At 39.9% G+C, this 15,841-nt stretch overlaps 1 protein-coding gene across 1 annotated transcript; it reads right to left on the bottom strand.

Moving 5' to 3' along the window:
* Window positions 1-318: 318 nt before the first annotated feature.
* On the bottom strand, window positions 319-9,725 carry LOC308094844 (uncharacterized protein; the record flags this gene model as incomplete). The annotated part of the gene is made up of 7 exons (XM_080441670.1): window positions 9,459-9,725; window positions 6,728-6,769; window positions 4,629-4,846; window positions 4,345-4,375; window positions 2,915-3,078; window positions 2,766-2,796; window positions 319-500 (listed from the first exon to the last, which is right to left on the bottom strand). Exons 1-7 carry the CDS (start codon window positions 9,721-9,723, stop codon window positions 319-321), a joined length of 933 nt encoding a protein of 310 aa, XP_080297796.1. The 5' UTR covers window positions 9,724-9,725.
* Between the last annotated feature and the right edge of the window lie 6,116 nt (window positions 9,726-15,841).

The raw sequence follows: 15,841 nt of genomic DNA on the forward strand, positions 1-15,841 counted from the left end.
CGGTATTACTCCCGCCCAACTCCAGCACAGCCAATATTGCAGACAGGCGGATCAGGCCAGACTCACTACTGAAATGAAATGGAATTGAGATTTCCGGAGGGAGGGTTTACCAGGCTAATCCCTTTAAGGCTCTATAGAAAAGTAGAGTGCCAAAAACCACCAGGATTTTCAGAGATAGGCTTAAAAAAAACTCAAAAAGCATGATTTTGGGTGGAGTGCGTCTTAAACCCCGCAACATGAGAAATTGAGAACTCTAAGGAAGTTACCAGTACAGATACATCATCACCACCACCACCACCACCATCACCATCATCATCATCATATTCTGACCTGGGCTGGGTCCTGGATGGCCAGCAAAGGATGTTTCTTATGACGTCCAGCGGACTGACAGTCAGAGCACAGGTCATAGTCAGGACACAGTGTACACTTAAACCTGGTCCCGATGATACTTTCCTCACAGCCTTCACAGATCACGCCATGGTTCACCTTGGAAGAACTGGCTGGAAGATGAAAGAAGGGAAACAATAAAAACGTAGTAATACAGCTAGTGTACAGAATGTGATTGATTTAAACTATTACAGTGTGACTTTACAGACAATTTAGCGATTGTGTGTGTGTGTGTGTGTGTGTGTGTGTGTGTGTGTGTGTGTGTGTGTGTGTGTGTGTGTGTGTGTGTGTGTGTGTGTGTGTGAGTGTGAGTGTGTGTGTGAGAGAGAGTACTGTTCTTTAATAAAGGTTATATCCACCTCCCAGCAGTAGGGGGGTACCAAACGCTGTAGGGAGCATACACTCACTGTGATACCTAAATAGGAAATCAGATTCTACCAATGCTACTGGGAAAACGATGGGATACAGCCAATTCAAATAAAGCTTTTCTTTTTGTTTTCAGGTAAATGTGTTTAATTCTGTAAGACAAGAATGTGGAGTAGTGTAGTGAAACTAGGACCCGCAGTATACGGGGCTAGACCCGTATACTGTTATGTTCATAATTCATATGTTTCAGTTCAAGACTAATCTTTAATGCAACATAACAATCACAATGTGATCCTGCGTTTTAGAATGTTGTCTTTATATATGCATGGGGAAAGATATTCAGCAATATAGTATGAGTTAAATGTTCTAAAAGCTATGGAAGAGTGCCATTTTCAGTGCTATCAGAAAATGCAATGTGTGGGGAATCGTATGTCAGTACAGTGATATATCCTAGCAGCAAGCAATTTAGAGAGTATCCTTAACCTCTATTTTAGTTTCCTCCGTGTGACAGCCCCATTCATGAAATGACTGAGCACACCCCAAAACCAGCACTTTATAAAGAATCTTGGCTGCATGTTTATTGACAGAAAGTTGCTCATAACAATGGTGGCTATCTTGGAAGCAAAGTCATGGCAGAGACAAAGAGGATAACCCAAGCTGTCCATAGAGGTGCAATATTGGTGATGTTATTGTTGTTTAATACAATCAGATAGGACTTCTATGTTTTATGCCTTTAAATCTAGTCCCATATTGCGCTGATAAGACCAATGGTCACAGAGTTATGGCCATTTGAAGTGTTAACACTGCTGTAGTGCCCCATGTTTTGGTGGAACTATTCTAATGCCAGTCCAATGAACAGTGTTTGTGCTAAACTGGTGTGGATTGGAGCAACAGTGCGCTTGTGGCCCCCACATGTGGCCCCTGCTGTGACTATTGTCATGTCAGACCCCTGAACAGTGTTGATGGCAAGACTGGTGTAGATTGGAGCAATGGTGCACCTGTGGCCCCAGGGTCCCATGACGTTGCCCCTGGGGGACAGTGTTTGTGGCAAGTTTGGTGTGGATTAAAGCAATGGTGCACTTCTCAAGTCCGGATGTTACATTTGTGATGTCCACCGTTGGTCCGCCTGGTGTGACTATTGTCATGGTAGACTCCTGAACAGTGTCTGTGGCAAGAGTGGTTGCTGTGGATTGGAGCAACAGTGCGCCTCGCAAGTCCGAATGTTACGTTGTGACGTTCACCCACCGTTGCTCCCCCACATTTTGCCCCTCTCGGCAATTTTAATATAGGATTTGGAAAACTGTAATGAGGTTTATTTGGTTATTAAGAATAGTTAATGCAAAGTAAATGGTAGTGTTTTTGAAAATCACTACCTCCTACCAATCCTACCAATGCTATAGGAAAGCAGTGTGATTTGGGCTGAAGCTGGCGATTATCTTCTTAGCGATTATCCTATGGATTACTTTTCCATTACTTGAATAATCAAGCAAGTTTTTTAAATAATTTGTTTTATTTTTCATATATCAATGAATCAATGTGAAAAAGTGCTAATAGATTATTTTTATAATCGACTAAATCAATTAGTCTGATTAACCACTTAAGGGGTAGTTCACCCCCGAAATGACTTCATACAGAAGATGGCTCCATAGTCAGGGATGCATTGGTCAAGGGACGCGATAACACGCCGTGCAACTAAACCGCTTTCCCCCTTTTTTGAGCAGAAGCACGCACTCCTGCTCAAAGAAGCAGGAGCACGTGTTCTGTATGGATCAGCAGAGTCAGCTTGTTTTCCGCTGTATCTGATGCCCTGGAAGTTAAGACCAGGAAGTAATAGCCAACCTAACACAGAAACAGGCATAATGGTGCCACCTTGGGGGAGGGTCCAAATAGTCCTCTATATGGAACCTGCTACCTTTTGCCCATAATTGGTTTGGGGAGAGGGTTTGGGGTTTACTGGTAAGGAAGGAGGTCCTTTATTTGAATATTGCTCATTGAAATCTGTTTGGTCCTACCTTGATGAAAGGCCTCCTCCATCTCAGCAACCTGTAGAGAGAGAGTTGACAGAACCACAGTCAAAGCCGAGGAAGCTACAAGTACAGATACATCAGCAGCAGCAGCAGCAACAACAGAATAATGAAGATGAGGAAGGATAAATTCTGACCTGCATGGCCAGCATAGGATGTTTCTTATGACGTCCAGCGGACTGACAGTCAGAGCACAGGTCGTAGTCAGGACACAGTGTACACTTAAACCTCGTCCCAATGATACTTTCCTCACAGCCTTCACAGCTCACGCCATGGTGCACCTTGGATGAACTGGAGCGGCCTAAATAAGAAGACCGAAATACAAAAAAAAAGAAGAAAGAAAAAACAATTTGGACTGGTGGGCTGGTCAAATAGCTGTGATTGGCTGGATGGCTGTTCAATCAATCTAAATTGGCCAATAGGTTTTCATATATGGGGAACTGAATTTCCTTTGATGCAGCGCTGGATGCAAAGTGACTATATTGAAAGTGGGAAAAAAACAGAACAGTCAGGCAAATGTGAGGGGGATGAAATCATGTGTCTGTCGCATCCCCTGCATCCCCCTCGGGTGTGACGCCCACGCTGTAGCCTGCAACAGCTTCTACAAACGGCCGTGTCATGTGTCTTTCTCTGAAGTGTTTATATGTAGCCGATATGTATGTTTTCTTTTTCAAAAACAGTGAACATAGAATATGTTGTTCTTAATAGCTTTTCTGCCATTTTTAATGGTCTTCAATTCACACCTTTTGTTACTCTACCTTCAGGTTTTATCCAAACCGCACAAAGTTTGGTACACAGGATCTCTGCAGCCATGTGATAAAATGTGTCATAATGTTTTTTATATTCCATGTTTGGTTATAATTGGCTTGCACATTTTGTGGGGCCGGCCTATTTTACAAAACAAATGTCATAAATGAATGCATGAATGCATGAATGCAATGAATGCATGTCACCTAAAATTTTACTCACGTATTGAGGAGCCTTTGGTTCCACCCTAAAATAGTCAATGCATTTTCCCATTGGGATTTCCAAAAATATTTATATCAATTATTTTAAGCTTAGAATCAAGCCATCCAGGGTCCTGGTGTGAAAACGGGTATTTATTCAATATTATAGTATATCATATAATTATTATTATTTATTTTTTTAATCACAGAAAAAAACATGATTCACCAGGACCCTGGATGGCTTGATTCTAGGCTTAAATTAATTGATATAAATATTTTTGGAAATCTCAATGGGGACAATGCATTGACTATTTTCTAGTGGAACCAGAAAATGGCCGCCACTGCTATGCCCTATAGGGCTCAGCACCAAAGGTGTTTTGACTGTGACCAATAGGGGGTGCCAAAATGGAAAAAAAGTCTGTTGCAGAAACTAGATTGTTTAAAGACCAATCTCAAAATGGTTACACTTGTTCTCGGGAATCATGTGACAATGAGCATTAAATTGGCCAAGGTTTTTGGCTAATTTTTATCTAAGGGACAGGGTTTTGGATTTACAGGTAAAACCTAGGGAGGAGGTCCTTCATTTGAATATTACTCATGTGAAATCTGCATGGTCCTACCTTGACGAAAGGCCTTCTCCATCTCAGCAGCCTGTGGAGAGAGTTGACAGAAAGACAGTCAAAGAGAAATATTTTCAGCCACTTCCCATGCCAAGCCACAAGTACAGATACATCATCATCATCATCATCATCATCGTCACCATAATCATCATCAGGCACATTGCAGTATGAAACAACCACTGATTGCATTTGTCCTTTCAATGTTCTTTCCTTTTCTACATTACATGAGATTTGTATTTAACGGTTCAACCAGTGCTGTTTTCAAATGAATGATAAATTCTGACCTGGACTGGGTCCTGCATGGCCAGCATAGGATGTTTCTTATGACGTCCATTGGAATGACAGTCAGAGCACAGGTCATAGTCAGGACACAATGTACACTGAAACCTGGTCCCAATGATACTTTGATCACAGCCTTCACAGATCACGTCATGGTGCACCTTGGAAGAACCGGAGCGGCGGGGTGGAGCAGGTTTTTGGGAGGAACGCTGCTCTTTCTTCTCTAGAATGCAAAACAACACTTTATCAGTAGACTGAGCAGAGCCATGGCGGTGGGGGCTGGAAAAGCAGTGGGATCGCACTGTGGTCACACTGGGGCTCACACTTGGGAGGCCTCGCACCAGGCTGGCATTTTTTTGTCCTTATTCTTATTTTTCTTATTCCATATGTCTATAATATCAGAAGCTTAAAGGGTTAGTTCAGATTTTTTGAGTATTTTCTGTAGGAAATACTTACCATTAATGTAGTTGTAAAGGTATTAATTGATTGCCCGAGTCCCGTGGTCAGAGTTATGGTCCGTTTCTGATAAATATGAAGTAGTTCCGGTAGATTAGTAGATTTGGTGGGGGCCGCTCATTAAAAATAAATTAATTAAAAAAACTAGCGTCATTTGTATTGTTGACCTATTTCTACCATATAGAGCAGGTTTCGTTCAATTTCGACCCCTCTGTCACATGGTACTATTTTTGGTGTCATTTATTTTGTGCGTGAGTAGGCTGCCGCGGCGCAGTGATTCTGGACACAAACATTAGTACCATGTGACAGAGGGGTCGAAATTGAACGAAACCTGCTCTATATGGTAGAAATAGGTCAACGCTAGTTTTTTTAATCAATTTATTTTTAATGAGCGGCCCCCACCAAATCTACTAATCTACCGGAACTACTTCATATTTATCAGAAACGGACCATAACTCTGACCACGGGACTCGGGCAATCAATTAATACCTTTGCAACCGCTACATTAATGGTAAGTATTTCCTACAGAAAATACTCAAAAAATCTGAACTAACCCTTTAATACATTTATAAATGTTAATCCCATAATCATATTTATTAATAGTCAATCACAGACCAAAAATGTTGTAGGCTATACTGGTAGACTACGTGATGACATAACAAAACCCGGTCACAACCGTCCCAGATCGTCAGGAGAGAGAGCCAAACACGTTTATTTTGAAGAGGAGGAGGGTAGAAGTGGAATGGAAACACCATTCCTAAAAGAATGGGCTTAAAATTCCATCACTGTGAAGTTGCTCGTCATGGAGCACAGTTTCTCAAAGTTACAAGGAAAGGCAGGAGGAACTTCTGCTGCTCGTATGTGGTGAGTAACATCTGATTCATGTCAATTATAGTATGTGCTTAATTCAATGTGGGCCGGGGATGACTGCTTTTTTGTTTCTATCCAGTAGTTTGCTCTATATGCAAACAAACTATTTGTATCATAATTCTATTGTCTATTAACAGTGAAGTGTAGTGTAGGTTACGTAAAAAGCTGAAGGACTGGCACACAATGAGCGTTGAACGCATTATATTATATTGTGTCTGAAAAAAGTATGCGTCATGTCACGCTGCACACAACTCGGTTCTGGGCCTTCGCATGTTATTCGGAATAAGATGTGTTCTAATAAACAAATAATGCAATAATATATCATTACGCAGGTACTGTATGGCACACCGAATGCAAACGCATTTGCATTCAAGGCTCACTCAAGTACCCTTGGTGAGTAAGCTACTTGATGAATTCAGCTAGGCCATGCCACTTTGTCTAATTTACAGCAGGTATTGCTCATTAGTCAAAACCGCTTCCAAATGATATGATCGCTGCAGTGGCACTGAACTGTGTGTGCATGCATGTGCGCTAGGTGCACAATGTATGCTATGCAGGCACACATCGTACAGTTGTTTCTCAGTATCCATTATAATCATCAACATTAAATAAGACCTATAAAAGGACAATCCAAAGCGGTCTAAATAGCATTTAGTGTCCTGTGCTGTGCATTGTGATTATTTCTCAAGTGATTTGAATGTGAATTTTCATCAAAACACACAATTTGCAAGAACATACATCCAAAATATGTGGGTGTGCTGTGACCATGGTGTCTTACCTGTTTTTCTGTCCCTCGATTTCTGTTCACCTTCACTGTAATCTGATGAGAGAGAGAGAGAGAGAGAGAGAGAGAGAGAGAGAGAGAGAGAGAGAGAGAGAATGAAAATACTGGTTTCACATTTGGTACATTACATTACATTACAGTCATTTAGCAGACGTTTTTATCCAAAGCGACATACAATAAGTGCATTCAACATAGCAGGCAAGGAAACTACTAATCACCAGAAGTCTTAAGTGCATTCTCTTCTATAACAAGTAAGACGCGCGAACGCGGTAAGCGAACGCAAAAAAAGAAAAAAAAGAATGAAAAAAAATATTTAAAAAAAAGTAACCAATAATTTTTTTTTTTTTTTTTTTTTTTAAATCTGCGTTAAAAGGAGCATCTTAGAAAAATACAAATTCACCAAAAAAAAACTTGGAATGTTTTTGAACAATTCAACAAAGTGTTTGAAGTGCCTGTTTCACCCACTTCCGGGGGGCGGAGCCAAAATCCGAGCCCGAAGTATTTGTTCGTAGACCCCCACTTAGGGGGGGTAGAAAAAGTTTGGGAGCGATTCGGGCACTTTTCATTTAACATGGGGTTTCAATGGGGAGTTTTTAGGAGCCTTCTCCGGGGCGTGGCTTCCGGGGGAAGGGGCGGGCTTAAACGCAACCTTGACAGGTGTGTTCAGTTTTCAAAGACCTTTCATTTGATGTATGGTACGTCTAAATTGGACATTTACTTATCTCAGAGGAGCTGCACACAGGCAGTGCACACAGAGACACAGAGACACAGACAGAGACACAGTGCACACAGAGACACAGAGACACAGAGAGAGAGAGACACAACCCAAGCAGGGTTACATAGTAAGCTCCACTTGGTCGGAGGCGCGGCTTCGCCGCGCCTCCTCCCGCGTTCGCAACAAGCAACTAAGAGTATACCTAGTGTGCTGGCTGAGACTGATGTCCGCCAGTGGGTGGTACTGTTTTCTGAAGTTACTGGGAGCGTGCCTTTATTTTAGGACAGGTGTTTGAGATTTGTAATCAAGTTCCTGCTCAAGGTGTGCTAGATTTCTGATTAGCAGGGCAGCGTACCAGTTTCAGTTTGGCGTTTGAAGGCAGACAGATGTCCTCTCTGTTTTCTTGTGTGACAAAGCATTGTCTGTGAGTATTATGTCTATGTTTATGATTACGTATATCAGAGTAATGTTCATTTATATGGTACATTTGAATCCAATTGATGATGTTTTTGTTATAATTGTATTGCAGTTTTACTCCTGGATTTTGAGTAAAGAGAGTTAACACCTGATACCCTTGTCCGGAGTTATCTTTCTGCCTAACTGCGCCTGTCAAAGCAGTGAGGGCAGAACACCTAGTGCTAAGGTAAAAGTGCAATATATCAGTTACCTACTTTCTTAAACAGATATAGCCAAATAGGAAAATCAAATGAGCAAGAGCTAAAACAAATAAGTGTATTGAATAAACAAGATCCAATAAAACAAGAGCTCGTACAACTAATTGACAACAAGTAGGCAAGGCTAAGAGGAAGGGTCAGGGTAGTGTTTCCTGAAGAGGTGGGTTTTCAGCCTGCGGCGAAAGATGGGCAGGATACAATTGCTTTGAACCGTGCCCGAATACGATTGCCCCTCCCCCACCGGTCAGCTTTCACGTTCATAATGTTTTTCCATACTCGAGTACATTTAGGGGGGATCAAATAGCTGTGAGCTTCTGTGTTTCGGTACACTTGGGTTTCACACCTGATGCGTACCCAAGTACAAAAGTGTACTGCAGACCACCTTTCCCAAGTGGTGTGGATGTTGAATCGTCCCTGGTTACGGTATAGTGCTCACACTCATCAAGCCTCTAGCAGGCGGGCCCGGGTCCGGTCCCTATGTACTAAACAACGCTAGAAACCAACACTGTCACAGTTTACGCAGGAGCTTTTTGAAAGGACCATGGACCTCATTAACCAAATGTCTGACATTGGTTGATTGATTGAATACTTAATTAGTTAAAAATGTAAACAACACGGAAGTACAGTAAAAGCCTTGGCTAAAAGGATACACACAAAAGTTCTGGGGACTTGTTTCCATCGTTGTCCTGTGTATTCAATTCATCAACAGAGCATAGAATATTAACACATTAATAAATGTAATCAACTAATACAAATATCTATATTTACAGAGGAATGCCTTATGCTTGCTTGGTAACCCCAATGACACATCCACTGTCATGAACCCCTCTTCTCTTATATCTAAACTAGGACACTACAAGGTGACGATCCTTGGTGAAGAATTTGGGGCAGACATTTTTCCTTGGCCTCCAGGGAGTATGCGTGCACACACACACACACACACACACACACACACACACACACACACACACACACACATACACACATACACACATACACACACACACACCAAAAAAACGTTCAAATCTGGTAAGAAGCACAACAATTTGACTGTACCATTCTTTTGAAAAATCCCATCAGTTGTGTACATCAGAGCTTTATTGATTACTGAGGGGAGTGTGTGTGTGTGTGTGTGTGTGTGTGTGTGTGTGTGTGTGTGTGTGTGTGTGTGTGTGTGTGTGTGTGTGTGTGTGTGTGTGTGTGTGTGTGTGTGTGTGTGTGTGTGTGTGTGTGTGTGTGTGTGTGTGTGTGTGTGTGTGTCATTCAACACATTTGTATTGTTATATTATAGCATGTATATGAAGCATGTAGCCATATTTAACTTATCTTTATCTACCTTCGACAGTCTGGAACTTCTCCAATACACCCATGTCTATATCTTCCAGAACCACCATTATTATGTTCCAAGCTTTCTCAGCGCCATAGATCTTCTTCATCTTATTACTGGTGTCCACCCTGTCAAGTTTCTCCAGCTGGACATACGGGATATGTTTGGGGAGCCGTTGATGTTCCGCAAGAGAAGTCTTGAGCACTTTGAAGTCCTCATCGCCCAACTCCCTCAGAATTTGGATGATGTTGGCTTTTGTCGGTGACCTTGCCATGGTTGGTCCCTGAAACAAGCAGAAGAAGAATGAATATTCCATGAGAACATGGAGGGAAACATAGACTTATCATCATTCTATTTGGATGTGAAAAGATATACATGTAGTACTGTAAGTCATGTAAAGTCATTATGATTATGCATGCACTTCATGGTATCACAACACCTCCAAGGCCTTAAAAACAAGGCTCCAAACATCCCAAAACAAACTTGTAAGGCTACTTCTTGGCCTCAATCACAAAACCCATCTAACCCCTGCTAATTTTTCTAGGATTGGATGGTTGAGGACAGAGTACAGCAACTTGCTATGGGCCTGGTCTTCAAGATACACCACAACATTGGGATCCCCCTGTATTTGTCAAAATACTTCCAAAATGTTAATGAAGTCCATGATCATAACACCAGAGGCAGCTCCACAAATCATGTTCAACCCAGATTTGGCTCAACTAAGGGAATGAACTCGTTCTCATGCTATTCATCAAAAATGTGGAATGCCCTACCAAAAGGAGTAAAGGAGTGTAAAACCCTACTCACTTTCAAAACTGCCCTAAAGATACACCTTCAGGAGGCTGCAATTCGAAAATGGCCCCTGTCTAAGTCTTAACCTACCCCCCCCCCTCTTTCATTTTCCTCTTTTGTATATATATTTTTTCTCTCTTCATACCAGTAACCTGAAAGCTGATTGTATGACATTCTGTATAGTAATGTGTATATCTGTCTGTGTCATCATGATTTGTGTGCATGGGGTTCTCATCTTAAACAAGCTGCGTGCTTAACTGAGTCTTCCAGTTTAGTAGACCTTGTATTGTGAATTTTGTACTTCCATGTACTGTGATTCTCATGTCTTACTAAATAAAAGTACATCAATCAATCAATCAATCAATCAAGGATGAAGTGCAGGGCACAAATGTAGTTGTCTGACAACGTAGGTTCGGGAGTAGAGACCACCCTCTGCTTATCACGGCCATGCCCCGTTCTCCATGCTTCCCTATCTACCACACTTGCCTTCACTCATTAGCCACTCCCCTTTCACGATCAACTGCATCCACTACACCTGCCGTTGGGCCGTGTTTTTTCGATTACTTTTTTCATTTATTTTATTTAATTTTTTTAATGTATTAAATTCTTTTCATTTTCCAAAAGAAATATAAAAAATAAATGAAAAAAGTTATCGAAAAAACACGGCCCCCTCGCGTATTAGGAGGGCAGGGTGAGTCACCAGAACCAAGGATGGGTGTTTTTGATGAATCTAACATGTTAAAAATTGAGTTTGAAGTTATAATGGGTTTGTATAGGAAGGGGGCGTGTCTGATAAAATTAATATTAAATATCTAAATACTGAATCAAGCAACTTAAAAACGGTCTGGGGGGCTCACAAAAGCCTGAGTAGACGATAAAATGACCAAAAGTTTTTTTGAAAGTGAAATATCCCTTTAAGTAGAGGTGTGGTCTCTTACTAGTGAACCTATAGTTTGAGGAAGCATTATTTCTACATATATTTAATGGTTCCAAAAATGTACTAGGCGTACTAGGCCTCTTTCTTTTTCACGGCAATCGGACGCTGCGCTCATGATTGGCCTTTTGTGCAAAACAGGCCACTCATGCAAACTTTGGAAGCCAATCGTAATCAGAATGGAATATGAAAAATCGGTCAGATAAACCTGATCACATGCATTTATCCAACATGATAAAGTGTGCAGCTTCTCTTCTCACACAGTGCATTTCAGCCTGTCAATCACTGGGACAGAGCGCATGCAGCTGAGCGGACAGCAGCACATCGAAGGAAGAGGCCAGCTCCTTAATTACTGGCTGAGAACTGCCATTGAACACAGTATTGTGAAACCTTTCACTCATATAATGCAGCTTGTCATTAGACACTGGCACATTCAATTTGCTAAAATAATTAAAATGTTCAAATCCGGCAATAAACAGCAATTCACCAATTACAGACCAATCTCTCTGCTACCACAACTCTCAAAGATATTAAAAAATATATTCTTGGTCGTACTGGATGATTTCATTACAAAACACAAACTGTTGTCTGAAAACCAGTATTATATAACAGATTACATAGACAAAAAGCAGTTCACAATTGGAGTATTCATTGATCTTAATAAAGCTTTTGACACCACAACCTACTTATAACAAAGAGATACAAAATCAGAGGAGTTGCATCTCAATGGCTGAGGAGCTATATTGACAACAGACAACATTAAGTACAATTGGGAGAATACAAATCAAATCATAAAACTATCAAGTGAGGGGTACCACAGGGAACAATCTTGGGTCCCAAATTATTTATTATGTATATAAATGATCTGTGTACGGTATCAAATCTAAATGTGTAGCCTACTTTTTGCAGACAGCACAAACATCTTTTGTACCAGGGAAGATATCCAGCAGCTTTTGCAATTCATAACATCTGAACTAAGTACATTTAAACAGTGGTTCCACAACAATAAACCAAACAAAAACTAAGTTCATAGTCTTAGGTAATCGTACAATTTCCGTTAGCATTTCCATTATTAGCAAGGCGAGACACATCTTCAATACCAAATCATTACTGTGCTGCACCATGATATTACCATACTTAACCTACTCTATAGAAGAAGTATGGGGAACTACCTATAAAACAACCATTCATTAATTGTCCATTCTACAAAAAAGAGCCGTAAGAGTTATACACAATACCGTGATCACACTAACGTTATCTTTTTGAAATCCCACATACTAAAGTTCCCTGATCTGGTCAAATTCAAAACAGCCCAAGCCATGTACAGAGCAAGAAACAAATGCCTTCCAACCAATGTACAAAATAGATTATTAAACAAAGAGGGTAACCATAACCTAAGAAGCCCATTAAACGTTTAAAAAAAAAGAAAAAAGAAAAAAAAAAGAATGAAAGAGAAGAAAAGAAAAACACCAGTTTGAACTATGCTGCTCAAGATCAGGTGTATTTCATTTTATGCTGTGTAAATGAATATGTGTGTTAAACAATGTGTAAATGATAGAGTTTTTATATGAAAAGGATATTTGTAGATTGTTCATTTCTACCCATAGGCCTACTACTGGGGGTAGATTGTCTATGTACACTTTGACTACATTTATACCTATTAATATATTGTTATTATCAGTGTTGGGCTCGTTACTCAAAAAAGTAATTAATTACTCATTACTTGTTACTCTTTTCAAAATAAAACTGTGTTTTGATTCTCTATATATATATAGCCTTTTGCCTTAAAAATGTAGGCTATAACAACCGAAAATGCCATAAATCATAAACGCAACATCCATAATGAATGAATTATTAAATATTTCATAATTAATAGTCTAAATTGTTATATTAGTCATAGCAGTAGTTTCCTTACCTCAGTGTAGTTGTAGTTTGTGTAGTGAAACAAACAATAGCCTACAGCAACTCAACAGACCTCTCTTTCTTACTTTATTTTACTCTGTCTGTATATCCTACTATTTATCTATCCACTCACAGTGGGTTGTACCCACTGTGAGTGGATAGGAACTTTGAGGGTGGGCTGTAGACTGCCCCAACCAATCACATCATAGGAGCAGTATTCATATTGTGTGTGCTATTTTTCCTTTGGCTAAATGTAATTGTGGGATTGCCTTAGCGATCACACTAATGTTATTGCCACTATATTTATTATACTATATTCCCCACGTTTTTTGACACTTAACTAGTCCTTCATACTTTTAGCTACAAACTCTGTTCCAACTCTACAACGTTTGGCCTCCTATTAGACCCTAGCAACTGCCTGTTAGACCCTAGCAATCACTGTTTTACTCTAAAAAACTCCATTTTACACTATTAAACACTATCAAAACTTTTAACACGAATACTTTAACACCTTTCAAACCTTTAACACCTTTCAAACCTTTCGAACCTTAGACCTTTCAAACCATTCGAACCTTACCACTGCACATTAAATCCAGCTCCACCATTGAAAGTTTTAAATCCACCCTAAAAACCCACCTCTTCTCCATTGCCTTCAGCTCAGTCTGAGGGCATTCTTAATTTATGGCCACTGAATGTATTTTTCCTCTTTTTTGGTATTTCTTTTATGTTCTCCTATCTTTGGTGTTTTTGTTTAGGTATTGCTTTATGTTTCTTTAACTATGCTGTATTTTTATTAGGTTATACTATTGTGATTGTAAAGCACTTTGGGTCAACTTCTGTTGTTTTTAAATGTGCTATATAAATAAAGGTGACTTGACTTGACTTGACTAAACCTTTCAAACATTTCAAACATTCAGAGCCTTAAACCTTTCAAACCTTTAGAACCTTAAACCTTTAACACTACTAATAACTACATTATAAAACTATCAATACTCAATACCATCAACATTCTTAGCGATCCCACACTGTTTCTTCAGGAACAGTACTTTCTAGTTACAAGTTCTATACACTCACTCTAACAGCAGAAACTGGTCACAGACAACTCTTGAATTTATTGCAGTAAAGACAGCTGTATTTTGGCTTCACCATATTGTCAATGCAATATATAGAATCTTGGACTCTTGGTACCTATATGAAAGAGGGTTTGGGTGGTATTTGATGAGCGTCAACAACTAACAACTTGGATATGAATGCATTGATATGGGTTTTTGCTAGGAGAAACAGGAGACTGAATTAAAATAAATGAATATTCATTGGTCATATTCAAGGAGCAAGGAATGCTGGAATTTAAGCCCTTTTCCATGCAGTTCCAATTAATGGCCCAGCAGATGTCACTGTTTCACCTCCTGCAGGGCAGTGAAGGCTGCAGGAAAATTGATTTAAAAAAAAAAAAAATTACCTTTGTGCATTTTTCAGACAATTAGACAGGGGATACATCGTTTCATCATATATTTTGTTTTTTCCCCCCGAAAAGAACATAATTTCATCATAATTTTTTGTTCTGTTTTCTTTCAAACGCCCTGTTATCAAATGACACTTAGGTCAGAGGGTGTGGCTTATTACTCTCATCAGTGTTGTCTGTTCTTGTTTGCTGGAGCCCCCCACACTCTGAGCCCCCCACCACCTCACGTCTAAAATACACTTTTTGGCTAGAAAAATCTGGTCTATAGAAAAATTCCATTGACAGATCTGTAGAGGGCCCAGTGGAGTAACTAATTTTTTTTCGTTCATGAGATATGAGGGCCTTGAGGGCAAGGTATTTATGTTAAGGTATTTACTGCTTGTGTTGTTGACCTGAACACTTGGCTCTGTGGAGATCAGATCTGAACTGAAGATCTGTTTTCTTTCAAACCATATAGGTCCGAGGGTGTGGCTTATTACTCTCATCATTCTTGTCTGTTCTTGTTTGTTGGAGCCCCCCACACTCGGAGCCCCCCACCTCACGTCCAAAATATCCTACCAAATGACCAATTTCATATGACACATTATGCCTTCACAAATTTCACATGTATTTATTAGTTTTATAGCTATACATTTTTGGAGTGAATACATATGTTTAGATGCCTGTCAGATGGTCAGACAATGCTGCTGCGCAGGTCTAAGATGGAACAAACAGGTGTAGTCAAAGTATGCACGGTCTCATATAATTAGCTATTATTACTATAATTGCTTTTATTATTATTGTTATTATTATTATAAATACCTTGCCCCTTGAGGGAAAGGTATTTATGTTAAAGGAACTTACTGAAGATCTGTTTTCTTTCAAACCCGATGACACTTAGTTCCTCTCATCATTCTAGTCTGTTCTTGTTTGTTGGAGCCCCCCACACTCGGAGTCCCCCACCTCACGTCCAAAATACATTATTATTATTATTACTACTACTACTACTACTACTATTAGTATGGTCATATAATGGTTTATGATTCTACACTATATAAGAGCCAGGAAATCTCTGCTTCAGAGCATGGAAAACTCTAGTGTGTCTTTACAGCACGTATAGGTTGAGACAGGTCTGGAAGGGTTCAAGACTGTATGGTTTACTCTAGCTTAGAGCTGGGAATTCTCTGGAGCAGAGCCTGGAACACTCTTATGTTGTATTTTATTTTGTATAATGTCATATTATGTATTTTCATGTATTTATGTATCTCCTACGGACCCCAGGAAGATTAGCTGTCACCCGGTATCAGCTAATGGGGATCCATT

The sequence above is a fragment of the Gymnoscopelus braueri genome (genome assembly GCF_963280865.1).
Source record: "Gymnoscopelus braueri genome assembly, chromosome: 11".
NCBI lineage: Eukaryota > Metazoa > Chordata > Actinopteri > Myctophiformes > Myctophidae > Gymnoscopelus > Gymnoscopelus braueri.